General features: G+C 39.5%; 1 protein-coding gene and 1 non-coding gene across 5 annotated transcripts in view; one reads left to right on the top strand and one right to left on the bottom strand.

Annotated features, from left to right (window-relative positions):
- The window catches only part of COBLL1 (cordon-bleu WH2 repeat protein like 1), a 167,905-nt gene extending 144,128 nt beyond the window's left edge, over positions 1-23,777 (bottom strand). For 3 of the 4 annotated variants that reach the window (XM_059878204.1, XM_059878197.1, XM_059878199.1), the window contains exons 1-2: positions 23,710-23,777; positions 22,908-23,022 (exon numbers count right to left, since the gene is read on the bottom strand). In XM_059878204.1, coding sequence (XP_059734187.1) covers positions 22,908-23,022; positions 23,710-23,719 — 125 coding nt within the window. In that variant the 5' untranslated portion in view covers positions 23,720-23,777. Of the gene's footprint in view, positions 1-22,907; positions 23,023-23,266; positions 23,586-23,709 lie in introns of those variants that run through there. The other variant, XM_059878200.1, reaches the window with a different exon arrangement.
- Positions 23,535-23,594, top strand: MIR11978 (microRNA mir-11978). Its single transcript, NR_162259.1, has one exon. It is a non-coding gene; the product is annotated as a microRNA mir-11978 (primary transcript).
- Positions 23,778-26,859: the final 3,082 nt, after the last annotated feature.

Genomic DNA, 26,859 nt, shown 5'->3' with positions numbered 1-26,859 from the left:
CCTAAGCAAGTACATGCATTTCTGAGTAAGACAAAGGAAAACATATGGAATTGTCTCTCAAATAATGAAAAACTAGAATGCTAAATGTTTCCATAAACAAACCTGCATGATAAGTGATTAAGACTGCAGAAATATTTAGAACACAAGAAATAAAAAGTCAATAGTTTTTCCATATTAAGAGCAAAATACGTATTAAGGACTTTCACAAAATCAATAAGAGAAAGATGAATATAGAAACATAAATGAGATAAAGCGTATGAAGTAGATTTTTAAGAGAAAAGTGAATAAAATTAAACATTTTAAGAGTTCCTCAAACATCACAAATGATCTAAGAAATACACATTTAAAATAATCATAATTATTTTCCCCCATGAGACTGGAAACCATCAAGGTTTTACAAGGCCGAAAATGATTTTTTTTTAAATCAAATTGAAAACTAAAAAAATGAAGTGATACCAGAAAAGATGCCAAACTGTCAACCACATTGGATTCTCTACCACTGAGCCAGCTGGGAAGCCCCATAAAATATATAACTACTGTCATGAAACGAAGTATGTCTGTTTCTCTGAAATCGCAAACTAGTAATGTGCACCTAGTGTTCATACCATTCAAATAGCAGCCAGTTTCAATAAGAATGCTTGCACTTTTAACAAAACACATCAGTTCAAAATGTGAACACACTATAATGTGCTACCCTCTTCCATGATCATCCCTTCTTTCTTCACGACCTTGAGGGTTCTCATCAATTTTCTATAGTTTATGACCAGAGGGAAGCTGGTTCAGATACCGTAGTGAGAAAACAATGTAGCTGTTCACTTTATGACCAAAGTAATGATCTACCTTCCTTCAGAAATGGCACTGACACCTTTGAATTGAATGGGTATGGCACAGTGGTAAAGAATCTACTTGCCAACACAAGAGACTCAAGACACTTGGATTGTTGGGTTGGGAAGACACTCCAGGGGTCGGGAAGATCCCCTGGAGTAGGAAATGTCAACCCACTCTAGTATTCTCACCTGGAAAAACCCACGGACAGAGGAGCCTGGTGGACTACAGTCCATGGAGTCACAAAGAGTTGGACGTGACTGAGCGCACATCATGTGGAAACGAAACTGGCAGGACATGAAGATGGCACCAACACATGTGATGAGAAAGAACAGCTTTATGCAGATGTCACCTTGTGCTCCACACCTGAGAGAATGTGTGCTGTCAAGAGAACTAACCTCATCAAGAATCTTAGAAGGAAACGCATAACCCGTTCAACCAAATCACTTCAAGACAGGTATCTGTAACTATGCATAAATGGTTCCCATCTTACAGATCATTTTTAACATAAACTATAAATGGTTATTTATAGTTTACAGTATGTGAACACCTGGTACCAGGTGGCCAGCCTGTATTCTGCTCCTGCAGCTTCCTGATAAAAGAGTGAAACCCGAGCCATGGATAGGGAAGGTCCAAAAAATAAAACCTGGTCTTCTTATACATGAGCGAACTGCCTTGGAATCTCAAAGATAAGCTCTTTTCATCAGGAAACACTGCCAAAAATAAAGCCCAGTGAAAGAACATATTTGGTTAGTTGGTTATTTTCTTTTTTAGAGGAAAAAAGGAACAAATATTGACAATATACATATTGTATGCTCACTATCTCCACATCTTACCAGGTAGAGGCTTTTCCAATGATTGAAAGGACAAGAAATCCTGCTTACAGAGAACCACATTCCACGAAGTAACAAATTACAAAACAGCATGATTTTTATTTGGGAACCATGATCCTTACCCAAATGTCAAATACTAATTTACTTGAAACCAAGAGTCAGCAGCTTAAACCAATCATGTGAACTTTTCATATGGCTAATGTTCAAAATTTCTAATAATTTAACTATAGAAATTTAATTGTTAAATTTAAATCACAGCCAATGAGCTTTATTATTCTGTCAATATTTCATGATTTCACAAATACTTTCAGTTAACCTCAGGCTTGAGCCTATGAAATAGGTATCTTCATTTGCAGATGGAAAAAAGCAAAAGAAAACAAAAGCAAAAGAAAACAGAAGCAAAGAGGTGAGACAATTTGTCCAAAATGTCCTAACTGTTCAGTGGCTGAGCCAGGATTCAATACTACATCGTCCTGAAATGCCAAGACTATTTCCAGTTCTTCTTGACTGTCACTTCACACAGATCAGTCACAAGTTTAAGGCTACAAAGGTGACGGCTGGAGTCCAGTAGGATGAAGAATAACCTCCACTGTTGCCTGATGTCAGACTGGTGGCTCTGCCCTACGCCTGCTGAGCTGTACCCCCCCAACACCCCCACCACCCCGCTGGGAGCTCCAGGCGGGGAGGGAACAGGCCACAGCCAACCACCTCTTGCTGCCATAGCAACGGTCCTCAGGCCTCCTGGGCTGCTGGATATTCCCTTTAGGAATTTTCCCTTTGGCACCTCACGGGGCCTTGCAATCCACTGCCCCAGTGAGGGCAGCATTCTCCAGTCTTGCCATTAAAAATCTCAGCCTGAGCAAGACAGTTTAGACACTCAGTTCTAAGAAAGTCAATGCTAACAACTTCCTAGAGTCCAGTGAGAAGAACTAATTTCAAGGAGAATTTTCATGTGGGGAGGGAGAGGGCACATCTACATTTATAAGTTCTATATTCAAGGAAAGGGTCATCTGAGGAACCAGATATAATGTTAACCAAGGCAAAAAAGAAAAAGAAAAAAAAAAGTATTTGAAACTAACAGAGTAACTGGCATTTCAGAGATTTGGACTTTACTTATTTTAAAACAGAGAGGGTATTGTTTACTGTGCCTTGGAGGTTGTTCAAAGATGTGTATTTTTAATAAGATTGAATCACATTTTCATGCCAGCCAAAGTAATTCTATTCCATGAATATAATTTCCATGTACTGTATATTTTCAATATAATTAGCTGCCAATGCCCAGCCCAATGCCTGACACATCATTAACCTTCAATAAGTGACTGTTGAATGGGAAAAAAAAAAATGAACTGTTGATTCTTTCAGGGAGATTTCTTTTACTTGTTGTTGTTAAAATGAGTTATCTATTAAAGAACTTCAAACTCAAACCTCCCCAATTAATCCAAGTTCTCAACCATCCTTCTCAAAAGCCAAGCCCAGTTTTATCACCCCTCAACACAGCCTGAGACTCCCAGCCCTCTCACCCTCCTTGACCCAGGGAAGATTTACTAACCCAAACTCCCCATGTGTCCAGGCTTCTGGGAGGAGATCAAGCCTAGCCTGGGGACCACACAGGCTGCATGTGAAGAAATGCATTCTTCCAAACCAAGTGGCTAATTATACACAGAGACACCTATTCCCAGCCCATTCTAATAACTGACTACTCCTATTCCCCCTAAGAATGTTCTTCCTCTGGCATGTCTCTCTCAGAGAGCAAGTCACAGGGCCATCCCACACAGATTTCTTTGAAACTTATAATGGTTTTCACAGTTTCTAGCTAGGCTGGTTTCCTCACTGCTAAAGACTCTTCAGTCTTTCAGCTCTGGAATCACATTTACCCAAATCTGAAACTCAGACCCTATTAATGATTTCATGGGAAACGGTCCAAATGTTTAACCACAGATGAAAGATTTTTTTAAAAGAAATGCAAACACACACAGAGACCCACATATGGTTTGTTATACAACTATTTCAAAAGGCATCTTTAAATGAGTTTTAAATAGCTGGAATAACCTATAACACAATCCTGGAGAAAAGGAAAAGAAAAATAGTATTTGTAGTTAAAAACTTAGATATTTATTTAAAAGCCTAGAAGGATGCATTTTATCTAAACTATATTTGAGACAACACTCATTTTAAGATACAAATTAGTGTTCTTCTCATAAATTTGAAAAATGTTATTTTCCATGTTTCCATTTTGGAAGCCCATTGCACATATTAGCATAGTAAAGTTTCCAAGAAGACCTTTAGAGAATAAAACAGTTTCATTTTGTTTAACCCAGACTTTCCCAAAATTGGGACCTGCCTGATAGCTCAGTTGGTAAAGAATCCGCCTGCAAGGCAGGAGACCCCAATTCAATTCTTGAGTCGGGAAGATCCACTGCAGAAGGGAAAGGCTACCCATTCCAGTATTCTGGCCTAGAGAATTCTTGGGGTTGCAAAGAGTAGGACATGACTGAGCATCTTTCACTTTCACTCTCACTTTCCCAAAATTATTTGACCGTATAAGTTGTTTTGACAGAAAACATGTTACCATGTCTTATTCAGAAAGTAGCTTGGGGAATGCTAAAATGTAAACCATGTAACAGTGGTTATCTCCAGTTGGTTTAGATAGTGATTATTTTTCTTTACATATAGTCTTATTGCTTTCAAATATTCTGTGATAAGCATATCATTTAATAACCGGAATAAAATAAAGCAGAACACCAAAAAACGTTTAGTCGCAGTTTACATCACTCCTATTATTAGTTGTTATATTGGCTTTGCCACCCCTAGCAGTTGGGGAGGGAGGGAAGTAGAGTGCAAAGTGGTCAAAACAACGCATCCCCCTCTGAGATGGGCCACTGCCTAGCCACGTGACCCCAGACAGGACCCTCAGCTTCCTCTTCTGCACAACCTGGATAACAACTCCACTGGCTTCATAGAATGGTTGTTGACTGTTAAATGCAGTAGCACACGCCACGGATTTAACACAAACCTTGTGAACAGTGTTCCGTAAACGCTTTTTGCTTGTGTGATCAGAGTCACTCAAGCCATCGTCCTCTGTTCTTAAACAACTGTGACCCGGATCCTTTCAATTAGTAGAAATTTGAAGGAATTTACAAATATTCATTCAATCTTTGAAGCATTTAATAAGGTTCCATGTGATTTTACATACTATCTTGTAAAACACAGGGGGAAGGAGATCCAAGACGGAGGGGATATATGTATACATATAGCTGATTCACTTCAATGTACAACAGAAACTAACACAACATTGTAAAGCAAACACACTCCATATTTTTTAAAAGTATATTTACTGGGAATACCTTAGTGCTCAAGAAACTTTCCAAGTGCAGAGTCTGTACATGGGATAATTTATTCTGCCTGAATTTTTCATTAAACTTATCAAGTTTACTTGAAAAGCATCAATTGATGCTTTCAAATTGTAATGCTGGATAAGACTGTTGAGAGTCCCTTGTTCTGCAAGGTCAAACCAGTTAATTCTAAAGGAAATCAACCCTGAATATTCATTGGAAAGACTAATGCTGAAGCTCCAATACTTAGCCACCTAATTCAAAGTGTCCACTCCTTGGAAAAGACCCTGCTGCTGGGAAAGACTGAAGGCAATCAAAGGAGAAAGGGACAGCAGAGAATGAGGTGGTTAGATAGCATCACCAACTCAACAGACATGAATTTGAGCAAACTCTAGGAGATAGTGGAGGACAGAGAAGCCTAGCATGCTACAGTCCGTGGGGTTGCAAAGACTTGGACACAACTTAGCAACTGAACAACAACAATTAAGGGAAAATGGATCTTAATTAGGCAAAGAAATTTTGAATTAGTCTTTCTTCTTTGACATCAAAACTTACCTCCAAGAATAGAGAAAATATTCCTATATAACATCCGGGAGATGGTGAAGGACAGGAAAGCCTGGCATGCTGCAGTCCATGGGGTCACAAAGAGTAAGATATGACTGAGCAACTGAAGAACAACAGCAACAACATAAAAAGTGAATCCAGGAAAATAAATAAGGCTAGTTTAACTATTTTCTCAACAGACTTTTAGTCAAGGGTATACTGAGTTAATTTTCAGACTATGTCATCGTGTTGCCACCAGAACTTAAAGAGGTACAACTTTACATAATCTGGACAAATGCTGCCCACTGGCCTCCTCTGTACTAAATAATACAGTCATAGCATCGTTGAGGGTGAAGGAGTCAGCACCTGGAGATCTCCCTTATCAATAACTAAAGTTAGTTTCTAAATTGTCACTTCATTCTACAGCATTTGTGGTAAAATATAATGATTCACTATACTTTTGAGTCAAGTAAACTTTCTTGACATCACCATTATGGCAGAAAGCAAATAAGAACTAAAGAGCCTCTTGATGAAAGTGAAAGAGGAGAGTAAAAAGTTGGCTTAAAATTCAACATTCAGAAAACTAAAATCATAGCATCTGGTCCCATTACTTCATGGCAAATAGATGGGGAAACAATGGAAACAGTGACAGACTTTATTTTGGGGGGCTCGAAAATCACTGCAGATGGTGACTGAAGCCATGAAATTAAAAGATGCTTGCTCCTTGGAAGAAAATTTATGACCAACCTAGATAGCATATTAAAAAAGCAGAGACATTACTTTGATGACAAAGGTCCGTTTTGTCAAGACTATAGTTTTTCCAGTAGTCATGTATGGATGTTGAGAGTTGAACCATAGAGAAGGCTGAGCACTAAAGAATTGATGCTTTTGAACTGTGCTGTTGGAGAAGATGCAAGGAGATCAAACCAGCCAATCCTAAAGGAAATCAGTCCTGAATATTCATTGGAAGAACTGATGCTGAAGTTGAAACTCCAATACTTCGGCCACCTGATGCAAAGTACTGACTCCTTGGAAAAGACTCTGATGCTGGGAAAGATTGAAGGTGGGAGGAGAGGGGATGACAGAGAATGAGATAGTTGGATGGCATCACCAGCTTAATGGACATGAGTTTGAGCAAACTCTGGGAGTTGGGGAAGGACAGGGAAGCTGGCGTGCTGAAGTTCATGGGGTCACAAAGAGTCGGATAAGACTGAGCAACTGAACTGAACTAAACTTTCTTGTTTACAGGAGGTGAAAGATCTTATTATAATCTATGTGTAAAAAAACAAAGTTCTCTTCAAAACATGATAGCTTATGATTAGAATGGTGTATCATACCTCAACTCCCTCTTTTGAATACTGATGATCCAATGTATGATACTACAATGGAAAATTTTCAGTCACTACATATCAGTCCTAACAAAATCAGAGAAATGCAGTTAGGGTTACTCTCATCTTACACAGAAGAAAAGTGAAATATTAAAAGGTAGGCACTTCCCAAATGGTGAAGCAGAGAAACAAACAATTGCAATCACCTTGGTAGCATATTCCAAATCTCAGTCAGGGCATTTTTCTCCTTTAAAAGGGAATGTGATTTTCAGCCAGATCAGTACCAATTCTGTATTCAGTGTTCCAAGAACAACTTCCCTGCATCTGGCATGGGGACTTTCACAGTATGCTTAGGAAGAAAACCAACCCATCGCCCATTTCCGGGGAGAGGAAAATAAAAATAGGGCCTGACTCCTTGTTCTGTGGTTTCCAGTTAGTGTAGTAATGATGCCAGCATTACAAAAGGCTGAGTACCAACAAAGTAGATAATATTTAAAAGTTAACAAACATAAACACAATGCCTGACATGTGGTGTTACTTTCGTACTTTCATTCTGGGCTGTCATTTCCTCCACCAGGGAGGAAGCCAGGGCCAGGTGAGAGGAGTGTGTGTGCTTTCTCAGTTGTGTGCAACTCTTTGAGAGGCCATGGATTGTAGCCTGTCAGGTTCCTGTCCCTGGGATTTTCCAGGCAAGCATACTAGAGTAGCTTGCCATTTCTTCCTCCAGGGGATCTTCCCAACCCAGGGATGGAACTGCAATGACTCCTCAGTCTCCTGCATTGCCAGGTGGATTCTTTACCACCGAGCCACCTGGGATGTGATGAGCGAGAAAGTGCCTAAGCCAGTGAGTGGCAGAGCAGAGATTTGGTTCCAGGTCTACTGCCTCCAGCTGCCCTCTGCAATAGCTGCCTGCCAAGTGCTTATTCTGACTTCTGGCTGGACCAGTTTTATTTGAAACCAAAACCAAATGCTGTTAAATGCCAGAGAGCCAAATTAAATGTACTCATTTGCCGTGTCAGACAACAGTAAGGTAGGCTGCTGAGTTAAATGGAGAGGATCAGACTTGCTTAGAATGCTTTACAGAATGACCTCTCACCTGCCCATGAATTAAATGATTACTTCTTTAGAGGGTTTTTTTTTTTAGATCAATTCTGGCTTAAGAATTTTATCTTACTTTGGAACAGTGTAAAATGCCAACTTGTTGGTGAAAGCATTCTTAAGAAAAAAATAAGAATTAACTTGTTTGGCATTATAATATTCAGTTTTAGACGCATTTTGAAGTGTAATTCTCAAAAACACTAGGAGGACCACTCATACTGATTTTTCTTTCCTAAATGCCTATCTGACAATATAATTTCTTTCGTTATGATACCTCTAAATTTTCAACCTCTTCTTTCATGAGCTGGAAAATATACCCTCTTTTTTTTTTTTTTTTATCTTACTCTTCTGTAATTACTGTTCACATCAAAATACTAATTTCTTCTACTGATAGAAGAGCTGGATCAAAGTAGTAAAGCTCTCGTCAGTTTAGATTTCAGGGTGTTGACACAAATGAGAAGAATTCTTATGTACTAATTAATTATATAATTAATGACTACTTGTTTTACTCTCAAACCTATAAATTATTCTGTAAATCAAATGTTACTCTGCTATCATTATTCAAATAGGACTATTTAAGCTGCAAATAATAATACAGCACTTATGTCCTGTTAAACAACACTACCCATGAAGGCCAGAGTTATTCTTTCCTGGAAGTTTGTGATGGAAGTGTCATTACTCAGAATTTTCACTTGAACTACTAATGAAATGTATATTTCTTTCATAAATACTACAGCAGGGATTGATGCTAAAAGAGAATCTCAAACCAAGAATAGAGTTTTATAGTAGAATACTGAGAGATTTACAATAGCACTTTTATATGTGAGGCTATTTGATAGGGTCTTAGCAACAATTTGTTGGTTAATGGCTACAAAAATGAATGTTAACTATATTGTACACTTGTAACTTGCTTAGCATTGTACATCAACCATATTTCAATGAAAAATACCATTGGACAGTTTCAAATAAGAAGATGAATGTTAACTACTCAGTTTTTGTGTAACTAAGTTTATACCACAAGTAACAAGTAGACAAGTAATTTGCTGATCCGTATCCCCAACACTGATCTCTTGCCCAGGTTCACACAAATAATTTAAATAACATCCATCCCACCAATAACTTATCATTATGTATCTAGTTATGTTCATGCATTAAATTAAACCCTGCAATACATACAAGAACAATATTTAAGAACATGGTTTCACAAAGGAAACCATTTACAAAACAAAAAGACAACCTACCGAATGAGGAGAAAATATTTGACAATGATATAACCAATAAGAGGTTAATATCCAAAATACATAAAGAATTCATACAACATAAAAAAAAAAAAAAAAACAGTTAAATGGGCAGGAGACCTGAACAGACATTTTTCCAAAAATGATACACAGATGGCCAACAGGCGTAAGAAAAGATGCTCAACATTATTAATCAGAGAAATGGAAATCAAAGCCACAATAAGATATCACCTGCCAGAATGGCTGGCATCAAAAAGCCCATAAATAACAAATGTTTGTGAGGATGTAGAGAAAAGGGGCCCCTTGTACCCTGTTGGTGGTAATATAAACTGGTACAGCCACTATGTAAAACAGTATGGAGGTTCCTCAAAAAACTAAATACAGGATTACCATATGATCCATCAATTTGACTCTTGGGTATATATCCAAAGAAAAGGAAAGCATTAACTTGAAAAGATATATGCACCCCAATGTTTATAGCAGCATTATATACAGTTGCTAAGATATGAAAGCAACCCAAGTGTGCGTGAACAGATGAATGGATAAAGATGTGGCATACACACACACACACACATACAATGGAATATTACTCAGTTGTAAACTTTATAAGAACGAAAGTTTGCTATTTGCACAACATGGATGGACTTGAGGCTATTAGGCTTAGTGAAGTCAGACAAAGACAAACGCTGAATGATATCACTAACATGTGAAATCTAAAAAATAGAACAAATTAGTCCCTATAACAAAAAAAAGAAACAGACTCACAAATATAGAAAACAAACAGTAATTACCAGTGCAGAAAATGAAGAGGAGGGACAAGATAGGGGTAGGCAATTAAAAGGTACAAAGTATAAAATAATACACTTAGTATTTTACTAAATGTAAAATAAATAAGCTACAGGGATACGTTGTATAACAGAGAATATAGCCAGTATTTTGTAATAACTATAAATGGAATATAGGAGAAGGCAATGGCACCCCACCCCAGTACTCTAACCTTTAAAAATCGAAATCACTAAGTTGTACACCTGAAACTAATGTAACATTGTAAATCAACTATACCTCAGTTTTTAAAATAAGGTTTAAAAAAGGGGAACAAGAGAAAAGAAATGTGTTATATCTCCTATAAGAATAATAGTGTCTATAAGGAACTATTGTTCAATATTTTTAGTAAGATTCAACTAACCTCACAGTACATGACTAGTTAGTAATGTATCTTTAATCATTTAGTGATCATCTAGCATGTGTTAAGAACCACATGGAATTAAGAATCGTGTGTGTGCACATGCACACACATGCATGTATGTGGAGAGAGAGAGATGAGGTTAATTCCAAGTTATTTAGCCAAAGCGAATCTTTATGCCAATGAAAAGACTGGTACAAAATTGTTCACAGAAGCTTTGCTTATAAGAGCTAAAAACTGTAAAAGGTCCAAATGTCTATAAATATAACAATAAAAATATATATTTACATGATGGAATATTACACAGCAATGAAAAAATTAATTACTGCCAACAAAAGTATGTAGATGAATCTAACAGACATAATGCTAAGCCAGACACAAAAGAATTATTTGATTCCATTTACATGAAGTTTACAAATAAGCAAAACTAACCTATTGTGCTGGAAGTCAGAGTACTGAGGAGAGAGCAAGACAGAGGACTGACTCTAGGCTTCTAGAAATATTCTATATTTTGATCTGGTTTGTGATTACAAGTTCACATATGTAGAAATTCACTGAAAATGAAAAATTAAAAAAAAAAGAATACGGTTTCCGCTTTTCAGGGTTTCACAATCTAGTTAATTTAATCAAACATACCAGGAAAGGATATTAGTACAGGAAATTGTACCCTGATTAAAGGATGCTTATTAAAACTTAATAACCACTTAATAACAGTAAAAGGGCAGGAGAGGGAGAACTAAATTCAAGTATCCATCATTAAGGGACTGGTTGTATAAATTATAGTCATCCCTACAAAGACATAACATGCAGTTATGGAGAAAACAATAGAGCCCTTTATGTAATAAAATAGAATATAAAAGGGTAAGAAACAATATGCATACACACACCCATTTCCTCCTGAGTGTAAGGAGATGCTCTGTCCAATGGAGTACACACCAGCCACATAGGGCTTTTCAGCACTAGAGAGGTGACTGATGTGACTAAGAAACTAAAATTCAAATTTTGCATAGTTTATCTATATTTCAAATCTAACAATGTCAAATATTTTTTTCTATTAAAGACAACTTTACTGTTTAGTAGAACTAGAAACATGTTAACCACTACATCATGCAATATATCATTTAAATTGAGTTTTTAAATCTAGCTCCTAGATTTAAAATTGTATTTGTGGCTCACATTATATTCCCATTGGACAGCACTGGTGTAGAGTATCCCACAAGGGTTTGTAAGAACCATAACATGATTGCCTCTAGGGAGAAAGCCTGGGTGAACAGCGTATAGGGAGAATCTCTCACTGTTTCATCATTTTTCTCTTTTGAATTCTGTGCCATTGAATATATTGCCTATTAGAAAAATAAGTAATAAAGTGATGTGACCTATAAATAACACTGTAGAGAATAACTGTCATTGGCATAGCTACTAATTAACATTCATGGAATCTCTCCTCCCACAAAACATACAGGGTATTTTTGAAGATGTTATATATACATTTTGGGGCAGAAAATGCTTTCTAATAACCTAAGATCACAGAAGTGTTTCACAAATTAATAGTACCAGAGTTACCAACTGAATGTAAGAGATTAAAGACTACAAGCCTCAATCTGCTAGTTTAGCGCCTGCGTAGTCTAGCAATTTTGCACCACTGCCTCTTCTGCCATCAGAGACTGTTCTGCTCTTCATTTTTCCATCACTGAATATATTTTGCCTATTTTCCTGTTCCTTTCTTCACCTACCTCCCCAAATAAAACTGTACATTTCCACTTAACTCAGCATGCATCTATTTGGCTAACCAAAGAAGGAAAAATGTCAAGAAAATTCTCCCCTTCACAAACCATGAAATTTCACTTTTCATGAAACAAAAGTGTAAAAACATAAGCAGATCACTTAAGGGCTCAATATACAACTGAAATACACTTAATGTATTTAAATATAAAAAATCAAATTACAGATATTACCATTTTTCCCACTTTATTTTAAAAATAAATACTTTGAACATTGTTTCTGCACTGACATAGCCAATTTTAGACTTGTTTTCCTTTCTAGTTGTGCTGCAGGGCATGCAGAATCTTAGCTCCCCAACCAGGGATCAAACCCACACCCCCTGTAGGAGAAGCACGAAGTCCCACCACTAAACCTCCAGGGAAGTCCCCAGTTTTAGAATTTTAAATACATACATCAGTGAAAACTGTTTCTTGTTGGCAGTGTTAATTTTAAACTGGGTTTCCAGGTTTCAAGGAAGAAAAAAGCCTCCATTCTCAACTCCTAAAGGCTCCTCTCCTTTTCTTGCATATTCTCCATCCACCTTCACAAGAGTCCCTGACTCAGGGCTGCACTGGTGAGTATCATCCTGAGGAAATACTCCAGGGGCCAGAGAGATAAAGTGTGCAAAGTTCAGCCCTGAGACACACCCTCACCAGTCACACAGATCACAGGCCAGGATGCACACTCATCACAATGAACAAAGGCTTTGACTGGGTTTGAGAGCACAGCATTCTGAAATGCCTTTAACTAGTAAAGCAAAATAGCTAAGTGCCAGAATTTTTAAAAATTGTTTCTTGACAGGAAATTTTATGATATCCCCTGTGAGGACTGGTAAGTGGTAAAGATGTCGATGATAAAAACAGCTACTGCTGTACAACTCCCTGCCTTCTATACTGAATGTGCCTTCAGTACGGCCCGTCATTTCTGGATGCTCCTTTGGTTAGTCCTTTAACATCAATGGCACCTGGGATGCTTTTGTGTCCAAACCATTACAATTTTCTGGGGAGTTCCAGAAATTTGATCTCTTTACTTTGCCTAGATTTTACAGTGATATAAGGAAAATGTGAATTCCCCAAATCCAGGACATTCAAATATTCTACACTACCAACTTCAACTTGTGTTATGCTTAATACCTGGGAGAACACAAAAATTACAGCAAATATTCATTCAACACCTTCAGATAACTTTCAGAATTGCCACTAAGTTGAGCTTGATAATCTGCTTAGTGTCCTAAATAACTGTGAGTCACACAAAAATAAAAGTCCAAAATATTTGGTGTACAACACACACACACACATATAATCCTAAATTTAATTAGGAAACTCTAAAAATGCCTCTAAATGCATTCATTCTAGGCTATATCACTTATAACTACTAAATTAGCTGAAAACACATTCCTACGCTTCACAAAGTTACCAGCACAAACTTCAGGACTATGTTTTCTTAGCATCGTCTAAGAGTGAATTTCCTATGTATTTCCACATACATACAGGATCACAACAGATGAACAGACTATATGAACTACTCTTGGACACTGCTCCTTTCAGATCAGACTGTATATCAAAAATGTATGATAAACTAAACTATAGGTTGGAATAAGTTCTAGATACAAAATTTGTCCTAATCATACGTAAGGGGGAAAAATCAGTATTATTTCCCTTTTCAGATCTAGTGTTAAATTAAATATATATTTTTTTTCAGATGAAGTCACACCTAACTCTTCTGAGGTGGGGGAAAGTTCACTGGTAATAGAGTCAAACTTCTCCTGTTTTAGAGAAAGAGAAAAGTGAAGAAAGATGACTGGTAGCCTGGTATCAAAAGACAAATGTGTAAAAAGTAGTTTCTCTCCACATGCCAACATTCTTTGCCACTTTCAGCTTTGCTCTTTTGAAACACAGCAAAAAAATTCTGTTTTAAGGTAAAGCATCTAACTGCTTTCCAGGAATGAGCACCTTATGTAGAAACAAGAGAGAGGGAGGTAGGACACGTTACTCAGTAGTCCTGCAGCCAGTAACAAACAGAACCACGCACACCCGAGAATAACGAGAGCTGCTCAGACCTCAAGACACAGAGGTTGTCCTGTAAGACAGGGACCCTGTCTATTTCCTGACTGTCCTGGAGCTGGGATACCTGACAAAGAGGAGGAGGAGACTGCTCCTCTCTTGGCCACTTCCACTTTGTGTGTAACATGCAACCACGTGAGCGCAAAGAAGCAAAGCAATTCAATGGCTTTATATTTATCTTGACCACTGTGAACTCAATTGATCTAGAAACTACAGCACATCCATCAGACGTGGGAAAGGCAAAGTGGTAGCCATTTTCGGATTTAGCAACTCAATTTCCTGCTTTCCCAGGGCACCTGAACTGATATACACGACTATAGCAGCTGTTAAAACTCTGGCTGTTCCCCTTGGGGTTATTCTAATACTTCTTCACTTCCATTTCTCCAGACACAATAGCATGTGTGAATGTGCTTGTAATAGCAGGTGTACAGGTTACAGAGACGAAAGTCAAGGACAGGTGATAAATGGCCCACCTAGATTTGAGCATCTTAACTCTATTTCCTTACAAATAAATATTGGTGTTAAGTATAGAAGCATCAATTGCATCGCTACAAAGTAAAATGGTGTAATTTTAAAAAATACACCAAAACATATACAAAGTAGTTTTAATCTCTCAAATTAATTACATTGAGAAACAATGCATTTTTCCACTGATATTATTGTTTAAAAAACATATTGTGATTCCCTTGGTATTCAACCCTATTTAAAATCAAGTTACACCCTACATGAGAAAATCAAAATCATTATTTTAAAAGCAGATCCACATTTTGAACCCAAAGTGTTGTATCTCAGGTTCTTTTCTGATCCCACTGCAGAGGCTCAACTCTGAACCATTTTGAAAGTGAAACTCGCTCAGTCGTATTCAACTCTTTGTGACTCCATGGACTATACAGTCCATGGAATTCTCCAGACCAGAATACTGGAGTGGGTAGCCTTTCCCTTCTCCAGGGGAATCTTTCCAACCCAGGGATCGAACCCAGGTCTCCCACATTGCAGGTGGATTCTTTACCAGCTGAGCCACAAGGGAAGCCCAAGAATACTGGAGTGGGTAGCCTATTCCTTCTCCAGCGGATCTTCCCAACCCAGGAATCTAACCAGGGTCTCCTGCATTGCAGGCAGATTCTTTACCAACTGAGCTATTCTAAAAAATCAAATCCCATCCAATATGGATGGCATTTTCACTTTTAATTCCATCCAAAGCAATTTTCTCCAAGCCTGAGGCAACCAAGGAAAACCCCTGTCCTATTAACCCATACTCTTTTTCAAAAAGTAATTATTTATTTACATTGTCTCTAAAGCTCTGCTTTCAGTGGAGGAGGGCATTCAATAGGAAGGGTACATGAGTACCTACAGGAAAGAACAGGAATTCAGACATCATTCTTCTCCCTGCTCACCTAGCACCTCCATCCTCACCATGTCACAACCACATACCTGAAAGCCATAATGAGGCTACCCGTTTTTTTTTTTTCTAGAGAGTAGAGGTTAAGAAAATGACTCAGTTAAGCCTGCCTCTGTCTGAGCTATCAGTCTGAGCTACACAGAGTGAAAAGGCACATCACGATACTGCCCCATATAGGATACCTAAATATCTTCATTTGTTCCCTGTGAAACTTGGAAACTGTAACCTTTGTAAAGATGTGTAGCTATTTAAAATACAGTAAAAGTTGCAAATAATTCTTAGTTTTTGGCTTTCTATGAGTTGAACTTAAACTGTTTCTCCTGTCTGCATTCTTTGCTGTTGTGATGATGAGATGAGTATCCCACTTAAAGCATTTCTTGGTCAAACTACTCCACAATTCAACTCCACAGCATTTTTTTTCCATCCCCCCCCCCAGCTTTATTGAGATATTATAGAATGCAGTATTTTTACATACTTGACAGAAAAACTAAAGTGGAAAAGACTGACCATTACTAATTCTTAGCAAAACTGTGGAACGACTAGAACTTTCACATGTTGCTGATGGGAAGTATAAATTGGTGGAATCACTTTGGAAAAATGATTGTCTATAAAAGATGAATATACATGCATACTCTTCTGACTTAGCAATTCCACTCCTAAGTATACATGCTCATCTGAAGTGAGATTGTTTTTAATTATTTTTTTTTTGTATTTTGACTGTATGGTGTGGCACACAGGATCAGGGATTGAACTCAAGCCTCCGCAGTGTAAGTTTTGAATCCTAACCACTAGACTACCAGGGACTCCCTTCCACAGGTTTTTTTCTTTTTTTTTTTAATGTCCAAAGTCAATAAATAGTTTCAACTTATTTAAGTTTATAAGCAGCAGTGTGAACTTAAAGTATGGGGTGGGGGAAACAAGCTCACTCTAGCATTTTTCTAAAGACTAGTCAGTCTTTGAGAATCTTTTCCAAGGGATTCATTCCTCAGATATGAAGTTTGTATCAAAACTGAAGACATTTGGCCCTTTATAAATAGCCATGGGAAACTTCTTTCTCCCATACTTTTAGTTTGTTTTTACTGTAACAGATGGGAAAAAATTTAGCAAAGTCATTAAAAAAAAAAAAAGGTCTTCTAATAACTGTCACTCTAATGTTAGAGCACTAAAAGCTGCAGGATATGAAACACTATTATAAAGACAGTTTGCTTAACTGAAAATAGGTATAGGCTGAAAAAAACTAGATAGGAATTAAGTATACCTTTGGTCAAGCTTCTCCTAGGCACGTTTGTTTCTAAACACCTCTATCATACATCAGTCATTTTTCATGACAGAATCTCCAGCACAGAAGTGTAGAACTTTTCTTTAAAATATATTCTGATATCACATCAATGTTATAATTTCCACATTGCTTGCCAACAGGCCAAGCCTAAGTTTTCAGTTGGCAGGGGCAGGAGGAAACACAACCACTGATCACCACTGAATATAAACGCTTACTAGAAGAATTATCTTGCTTTATGCAAACAAATATCATTTTGTTCTAATTTATAAGTTCAATACTTACATGCCTCCCTCCCAAGTAAATAAATTTGGAATCACCACTACTTCATTTACCAATTTCATAAGTTGGCCCATGGGATCAGCAAACTTTTTCTGTACATGGACAGAAGGCTAATATTTTTAGCTTACAGATCATAATATCTCTGCCTGGACTACTCAGCTATAATATGAAAGCAGCCATAAACGATATGCAAATGAGTGGGTATGGGCGTGTGCCAATAACGCCTTACAAAGACAGGTAGAGGATAAGGGATTACCATCTGGACTATGAGGAGAATTCCTGAAACTCAACAGCCAAAAGAAGCAAACCAAATGAAACACAGGCAAAAGCTTTAATAGACATTTCTCAAGAGAAGATATACAAATGGCCAATAAGCATGTGATATGATGCTCAATATCATTAGAGAAAAGCAAATCAAAACTACAACGAGATACCATCTCACGCGTAACAGAATGGTTGCTTTCAAAAAAAATAAAATAACAAGTGTTGGCAAGGATGTAGAAAAACCAAAAGCCTTGTGCTCTGTTCTGGGAAATGCAAAATGGTATAGCTGCTATGGAAAACAGTAAAGCTGTCCTTGAAAAAATTAAAAATAGGATGACCATGCTGTGTGTGCTGTGTTAAGTCGCTTCAATCGTGTCTGGCTCTTTGAGAACCAATAGACAGTAGCCCACCAGGCTCCTCTGTCCATGTGATTCTCCAGGCAAGAATACTGGAGTGGGTTGCCATTTTCTACTCCAGGGGATCTTCCCAATCCAGAGATCGAATCTGCGTCACTTATGTCTCCTGCATTGGCAGCAGGGTTCTTTACCACTAGCGCCACCTGGGAAGCCCAGGATGACCATAAGATCTAGTAATTCTGCTTCAGAAGAACTGAAAGCAGGGTCCCAAAGAGATAGCTAAACACTCATGTTCCTAACAGCTACACAGTAGCTAAAACATGGGGAGCAACCCGTGTCCATCGATAAATAAGTGCATAAAAGTAAATTGCTATTCAGTCTCAAAAAGGAAGGAAATTCTGATATAGGATACAACATAGATGAATCTTGAGGATACTATAATAAGTGAACTAAGTCAGTCACAAAAAGACAAAAGACTGATTCCACTGATGCGAGGTAATCAGAGTAGTCCAAAATCATGCAGATAGAAAGCGGAAGAGCAGATGTCAGGAGTGGTGGGGAGAAGAGAAATGGGGAGTTAGTGTTCAAAGGGTACAGAGTTTCTATTATGCAAGATGAAAAGAGTTCTGGAGACAGACGGTGATAACAGTTGCACAACAATATGAGTGTACCCAATACTGAACTGTACACTTATAAATGGTTAAGATGGTAAATTTTGTGTATACTACACCACAATAAAAAAAAAAAAAAGGAGGAAAACATAATACAAACAGATAGAGAGCCCATTTCAACCTTCTGAACAAAGTTTGCTGACCAATGAACCATGACATTATATGTTAAATCCTAAGCATATGCTTTTAAAGTTAATATCAAAGTACCACTTCTACACTAACAGCACTTTCTTTTTTTTCCTGCATAGTTACAAATAGTTTTTTTGTAAAACTCTTTAGATCAGGAGCCAGTCTCCCCGTGCCCAGAAAAATGTATTTTATATAAAATAAGGGCTTACAAGTTTTGACTAATTAATTGCATTAGAGCAGTTGTCTCAATAACATGAAGCTTGAAATCTATTATATAAATACAACTGGCATTTCAATAATTAGGTTAAGTGATAACAGTATTAAATTACCCTCTAATACATTCAGAGAAAATTATAGACTTTGAAGAAAATGTCTAGCAGTGTCTTAATAAACACTTTTATTTTTCTTATTTGGTCAAAAATCCTACATTTGAAACTATGCTATAATAAATTTAATTGCTGCCTAAGAGCAAAAATAAGTACAGCTATGACATATCTGTCATCTGACAAAAAGAAAGGTGCCAGTTTACTATGAGATAAATCATCCCAAACACATGAAAATGTTAAATATGACTTTAAAGATATAAACCAAAAATTTAAGTTCCTTTTAAATGGTAGGCTTTGGGTTTTTTTCATATGCATTCAATTTTGTAGGATTTTGTTTTTTTAAAGATACTACAAACATAATTTTAAGAAGAATCAAGACAACATATGCATAAGGCCACTTTAAATAATTCATTCAGTATCATCCAGGGTAGCAAACATCCTGGGTAACAGGCCTAGGGATGAAGAGCATAGTTTTGGGGATCAGACCTTGTTTTTATTACTCTTGCATATCTTAGCATTGTATAGCCTTGCGTATGTTAATTAAGTTATCTGAGCCCCAGTTCCAAAATCATAAAATGGAGTTAATATACTTCCTCAAAGAGTAAAAAAGTAAAATAAAAATTAAACAATACTATAGAGCATCTAAATGGAATCTTTCAAAAGGTAAAAAGAAAGCTGAACTCTAGGGTCTTGAGTTCGCTAAAAATGATTAATAGCAGCCTCCATTCCATTTATGGCTTCATCTCTATCTCAGCTGGTGATACCTGCTTAATCAGTGATTCTCAGATCTGGTTGCATATTAGAATCACCTAGCAGTATTTTAAAATTCCCCATGTCCTCTTCCCCTCCTAGACCCCTTAAAATTAGGATAGGCAGAAGTGTGAGAGCATGTGTACCTATTTTAAAGATACCCAGGTGATTATGTTGAAACCTTTGCTAAGGCATTCAGCTTCTAAGTAGTCAATACATGTTAGCTAACAAGACCTGTTTAAACAATCAAAAGTAAAACTTTCGAACCAAAGCCTCCAAATAACAACTAAAGGAAGCAGCTGCTAAATCATTTCTTCTTAGTTTTTTTACTATGCCTTCAATTAGTTCCATAGTTCCAATGCTGCAAGACGATAAAGCAATATGCAAATGTGCCATGCCTGAAAATTTGTTTCAGAATCAAAACACCAATAAGGTCCCTCAAAGCAAGGTCAACTTTTGACATTTAAATTTCAAAGAGTTAAAAATATCTATCTACTTTGGCAAGTAAAATCACCAGCACTAGTAGCTCTAAAGATAATGTATCCAGCTGATACGTTATCATATTGTGATCTGAAAAAGATTAAAAGCAATTAATGCAATGAACTAGGCGACTAACACCCTGGGTTTTTCTTCAGGTTTTGCCATTAATTTGCTCTAGGCCTTCGAAAATCACTGTCTCTGTGCTTCAGATTCTCATTTGTAAAATAAGGAATTGCATTAAATTTCTTTAAAATGACATGTTACAAGGATCTAAAACTTGGAAAAGTACATACAGAAGCATCCTTTAGAGCAGCAATATTCAAGAATAAGGACTAAGCTAGGCCTCATATTGGAGTCATGAATCATGATTAGTAAAGAATGTACTTTCCAAACCTAACATTTTATTATAACATATAGATTGGCCCTACCACTTCCCAAAGAATTGTCCATCTCTTTGATAATTCCTTTTTTCCCCTCAGAATTAAAACCTTTTTAATGTATTAGGGTTTTGAGAAAAAAGAACAAAAGTAATATTGAATAATGAATATTCAACAAATACTATATAAAAGGCACTTGGAATACACCCAGGGACAAGATAGACAAGTGAAAGCAGAGAAGTAATTTTTTTGGTTAACATTTATACCTTTCAAATATTGTTAACGTCTCCAAATAATACAGAGTAAAATGATATGGGGGAGGGGATGCTATTTTAGATGTTGAAGCATTTTTCAACTTATCTCTTTTTAAATTTGGAGAGGTCAGGACAAATTTTCTAAAATGTATTTTCTTCATATTTGAGAAGTTAGATAAAGCAATTTTATACATTCTTTTGTAGCACAGAATTTCAGTTTAACCTTTAAATCCTCAAAAGTAAAATCTGACGTGTCCTACTACAGTCATGCTTATCATTAGAAAGCTCTTCTCATTTCCTTTATGTCAGAGGCATCTGACCTCGCCTATTTTACTCACAGAATTATTTGACTTCTGAACACCCATAAAAGTATACTAGTGTTATTTTGTGTACATGCATATGCTGGGTTCTTTCTTTTTTTTTTTTAAATAGTATCTGTGTGTGTGCTCAGTAATGTCAGACTCTCTGCAACCCTATGGACTGTAGCCCGTCAAGCTCCTCTGTCCCTGGGATTTTCCAGGCAAGAATATTGGAGTGAGTTGCCATTTCCTCATCCAGGGGAGCTTCCCCAGTCAGGGATCCAACCCTCCACTCCTGTCTCCTACATTGCAGGCAGATTCTTTACCACTGAGCCATGGAGGAAGCCCAAATAGTACCTTAATCTAATCCACTTTCAAATTCACCAATTTAATACTATTTTATTTTGAGGTAACCTGAATACATTTCAGTATTCCCGCAGCTGCCTTTAGACGTTCATGCTTTTATGATTAATATCTTCCTGCCAAGGTACTTCTTTCCCCATACATCCTAATGTGATAATATATATGATCATATCTAAATAATGAAAAAACTGGGTAAAGAATAGGAACGGAAGTCAACAGAAATACAGCTGTTTGCAGAGGGGAGAAGATAACTAATTGAAAGAAAAAGAATTAATTCATACACTGCATGTTTCCTCTACGTAAGCATTATACTAAATATCTTTTATATTAGTCATGCTGCTTTGAGACTTTTCCATGTTTCCTCTAGACAACTGCCAATGTTCGAATGGTCTCTGATGAATAAACATGCTGTGACTTGCTTCTAAGGAAACGTGTGTCATGTTCCGGGGTAAAAATGATTTTTCTACTCTCAAATCAAGAAAACTGTACAACTCTCATTCATTAGCTATAAAACAGACTTTTCCTTCCCGATTCTTTTCTGAATGGTCATGGTCTCTTGAGAGCACTGCTGTGTTCCGATTAACTATCGGAAAAGAAACTGAATTGGGGGAACATTTGAAGGAAAATGCTACACTTTCCCAAAGGGATTTCCCACTTCAGAAGTTCAACTAGCGCCCATGTTAAGCCTTCACTGTTTACCAAGACGAAGGTTATTCTCAGGTTCTCCCCACCTCTTGCAGAACTACCTGTTCTCATTACTGTTTACCCAAACGCTTAGCAAGGTGATTATTAGCATATCTGGCAGGAAGACGTGCTCCACTGAATATTAACTCACCATGTGACAGCCCCTTCCATTCCAATCTCTCCTAAACATGTGAGGGTACAAAGAAATGTACCCTGTCTGCGGTCTGACTCTGCGCTAGACTTTGGCACTGGCAATTGGCCACAGGCACACACATACCCCCAATCAGAGGCGCGCACCCGGCCGGGTCCCGGAACTGTCATTGCGGGCTGACAGCTGGCACACCGTCCTGTCGCCCTCCACCCGCTCGCAGAAAACCTCTTCCTTACAGTCACCTTGACACGGCTCACCTGCTGAGCCTCAGCCCTCGGCCAAGGAAACTTTTTTCCCTTTCTCAGGAGCTCACTTACAGGTACCGTCCGCCGGTCTCCCAGAGCCCCAACAAGGAGCCCTTTGTTACCATTTTTGCTCCCGGAGTCCTTACCCAATTCTTGGCATTTAGCTGCCCTTTAGCAACTCAGAGCAGCCCGGGTAGGAAAGCAATCAAAAGCTACCGAGCCCCCACCCTGGGGCGGCCTCCGAAGAGGCCGGGAGGAAGCAGCCCCGTCGGCCGCGTGTCCCGCGGCTGGTGAATTCGGCCGCCGACGGGGCGGCGAGCTGCCAGCCAGGTGACGGATGAAGGCCCGGCAGCTCTCGACCTCCCGGGTGAGCGGCGGCGCGGCGCTCGAAGCTTACCCTGCGGGTGCGGCCGGCAGGAGTGCCGCCGGAGCGTCCTGCACGCGCGGGGCTCGGCCGTCCATCGCCTTGCGGGGCGCTGCGCGGGCTCTGGCTTCGAGGCGGCGCGTCACTGCTGGAGTGGGAGAGGCCGGCGGGTCAGGGCGGGACGCACGTTTACCCGAGGCCCAAGCGGGGCTGGCCGCACTAGAGCCCGCCCGAGCCGCCCCCAGCCCGGGACCCGCCCGCCCGCCTCCAGGGTGCGCTTCCACCTGCGGGCCCGGCTCCCCGCCCGCGGGCAGCGCTGCCGCCTGGTCTAGCGGCCGCCCGGAGCGGTGGCGGCAGGAGGCGGCGCTGCAGCCCCCGCCCCGCGAGGTTACCGGGTAGCCATTTGGCGCCTCTCGGGGAGGGAGCGGAGCTGCCCAGGCTGGAAGGAGGAGGAGCGGGGCGAGGCGCATAGGCACAGCCGCCACGCCGGCAGCGCGATCCCGGGCTCCGCCGGCCGAGTTCGCACAAACAAAACGCCCTGGGAAAACTTTCCGCGAAGAAAAGTTGGGAGGGCGCCTTTGTTTTTTCCCACCCAGGGTTCCTACTTTCTTTTCAAAAGGACACAGTGGCTCCCTGTTCTCTCCCGCGGCTTCCTCTCCCACTCTTCCCTCCCTCGGCCGGCGCTCTCGCGTTCGGCTGCCAGCCGGGACTGGGAGGAAGAGAGCGGCAAGCCTCTCCCAGACTCTGCCCCGCGCGGGCGGGCCAGACAGCGCCTCTTCTGCCCGTGGGCGGGTGCGGGGCGGTGCGGAGCCTCTCGCCGGGCCGGCTCACTCACCCTGCCCCATCTCCGTCCCTGGAGCCCGGGAGCTCGCAGCCGCCTCCGCTAGACGGCCGCCCAGAAGTGGCGATGGGGCTCGGCGGCATCAAAGCGAGACAGGCAGCGAGCCGGAGAGAGGAACGGGGCGGGGATGGGAGAGCACTGAATAGTAGTTTCCTTCCCCTGGGGTTTCGGGGTCCAGCTCGGGGAGCCGAACCGAAAGGAGGCTCCCGCCCGGCGTGTTCTCACTCCCACCGCTAGGGCATCGCTTCGGGAAGCCCAGCCGGACAGGTGGGGAGGAAAGGAGCGTACCCCCTTGCGAGGACCGGAGCGGAGGACCTGGGCGCTGCGGAAGTACCGGAAGAAACCCTCAGGCTGGGGCCTGCAGCTTGCCCTCCCTGCGCTGACCTCTGTCCAGGGCGCTTTCTTCCCCTCCCCCCAACTTGACCTCTGAGGTTGCTATCCTGTTAAAAGCATACCTGTGACACTGTGATCTTTCTAATTGGTGGCAGGTTTAAGCTTGTCCTGTCTTCAGAGGCATTTTTTTCCCTTCTTTTTTTTAATTTTTAAGCTTTTAACAGCTGTGACATGAGGACCAGACAATATTATGTCTAATAACGATCTATAAACTAACAATGGAATGAAGGTTTTATTCACCTCTTCAAAGTTTTACGGGAAGAAAGGACTCACATAGGCACAACCATGTACTTGTGTATGTTTTAGTTCCCACGTGCATGCTCTTTACGGGATTCTTTACACCTGACAAGTATTGGTAAATCCTGTGTGCTACTATATGTGCCTGCCAGGTTTTGTAAGGCGCAAGCCATTTCTGATGGGCCCGAAAGAAAGTTTGCATTCCGAAAAATAATGTGAATTAATTAAGAAAGTAACTTTACAGTTTAAAGTATTTCCATCAACTGTAGTAGAGAGGTTAAGTGAAAGAAGGTCGTAAATGAGGCCTGTACTGTGGTATTAGCATCGTGTAGTACATCTGTTAGCTATTTCACCCTATTGACACAATAACATTTGGAAGGTGGTAAAAATTAGGTTGATACTTAGAACCACTGCTTGACTAAGTGTTCTCTCAGTTATATACCCATTGTAGCTGAAACTACAGTGACTGATACAAAGATTGCTGAAACTAAGTAACATACTAAATATCTAGTAGTATGCCTTTTGTCTCTATGGAGAGGCATTAATTTAATATTTATTCCCTCCTGTGAGTGATATATGTCTTTCAGTTTATCTCTGAGTATAAAAAGGAGAAAAAAGTAGCTTATGTGGATTCCAATATCAGAACCATACCAGAAAAATTTGCTTTTCAATATTTTCTTTGATATTAATAATCAAATCACTCCGTTTAAATCCATCTGAATTTTAGTCTTTAAATGACACAGGTTAAACAGTTTCATGAATCAGATATGTAACTTTCAATCGCTAGATGAAGAATAAACTTTAGTTAGTTTCAACCTTCGGAGAAGGCAATGGCAACCCTGTCCAGTATTCTTGCCTGGAAAAGCCCATGGATGGAGGAGCCTGGTAGGCTGTAGTCCATGGGGTCGCTAAAACTCAGACATGACTGAGCGACTTCATTTTCACTTTTCACTTTCATGCATTGGAGAAGGAAATGGCAACCCACTCCAGTATTCTTGCTTGGAGAATCCCAGGGACAGAGGAGCCTAGTGGGCTGCCGTCTATGGGGTCGCACAGAGTTGGACACGACTGAAGCAACTTAGCAGCAGCAGCAGCAGCAGCAGCAGCAGTAAACTCCATTAATCTAATCTGAACCATAAAACGTTACCATAACATTTCATGACTGCTGAAGGCATTTTGAGTGCTTGCCAATTTTTCCTGTCCTCTTTCTGGGTTTAGGTATAGGGGAGGATTATACTCTCCACCCCACTGAAATTAGGTATGGTGATGTAACTTGTCAGTAAATGTGAACAGACATGTAATGTTTCATTTCCTGGTAGACTCATTGACAGGCTAGCGCTTGGTTCTCTAGGTTCCCTTCCCTTGCTGCTGCAATCACGGAAGGTTATAATAAGATGGAAGTGGCACAGGACTGAAGGACCCTGGGATGCCCTATTAATTACCGTGAGCACAGCTGCCCTGGATAGCCCAGGACCTACAACAGAATCTGCATAAAGCAAGAAATAAACTTGTTTTGGCTTAAGCTTCTAAAATATTGGAGCAATTTGTTGTCCAGTATGCCTTAGACTACCTTAGATATAGTTGACCATTTTCAGAACCCCTAATAGGCTAGACTTGGTGTTCTCATATGGTAGGCACTAAACTGTTCCCCCTATAGTCTGCTGGTTACATAGTTCATTAGCAAAATAGTAAACAAAGTTGCTATAAGTCTTTATATATAATAGTGGGAAATTATTCCTACTCCCCGCATCCTTTCCTCTCGTTGTGATCAACTACTGCAAAATTGTCCAAGTTTCCAAGATTCTGCTCAATTTCTATTTGGAAATCTCCTTTGACCTCTTGATCCAGTCATGGTTAGCCCCCTTTAGATTCTGAAAGGCGGGGCCAGGCCCCATGACACTTTGTTTCAGTCATTCATTTACAGAAGAACACAATTAGAGTGTTTAGGGGGACATCTCTTATTCTATGTCCTGAAAGAACAGCCCAGAACATGGGAAGTTCTCTGCATGTATTTGTGGAATGAATTAAGGAGTAAAGTGAAAGTGAAAGTCACTCAGTCATGTCCGACTCTCTGCAACCGCATGGACTATACAGATAGCAAATCATTATTTTGTTACCTGATGGATCTGCAGGTCTTGCACACAAAAAAAGATCTTTTAAGCAGCAGGATTGATGCTTTATATTGGGAAATAGTATATCAGTAAAGGTCACTGTGACAGTATGACTTATTCAAATACAGTGCTATTACAAGCAGTCAGTTTTCACATTCCAGAATAAATGGCAGGTGTTTTTTATTTGTGTTTATGTTTCTCACAGAAACTTTATTTGAAATGTTTCATTATTTACTGTTGCTTTTTAGAAATGAAAGGAATGGAACTCTTTCCATGGAATTCTCCAGGCCAGAATACTGGAGTGGGTAGCCATTCCCTTCTCTAGGGATCTTCCCAACCCAGAGATCGAACCCAGGTCTCCCCCATTGCAGGCAGATTCTTTACCAGCTGAGCCACAAGGGAA

The sequence above is a fragment of the Bos taurus genome, chromosome 2, assembly GCF_002263795.3.
Source record: "Bos taurus isolate L1 Dominette 01449 registration number 42190680 breed Hereford chromosome 2, ARS-UCD2.0, whole genome shotgun sequence".
Classification (NCBI taxonomy): domain Eukaryota; kingdom Metazoa; phylum Chordata; class Mammalia; order Artiodactyla; family Bovidae; genus Bos; species Bos taurus.
The sequence above is the reverse complement of the archived record's forward strand: the minus strand, read 5'-3'. Positions and strand labels throughout refer to the sequence as shown.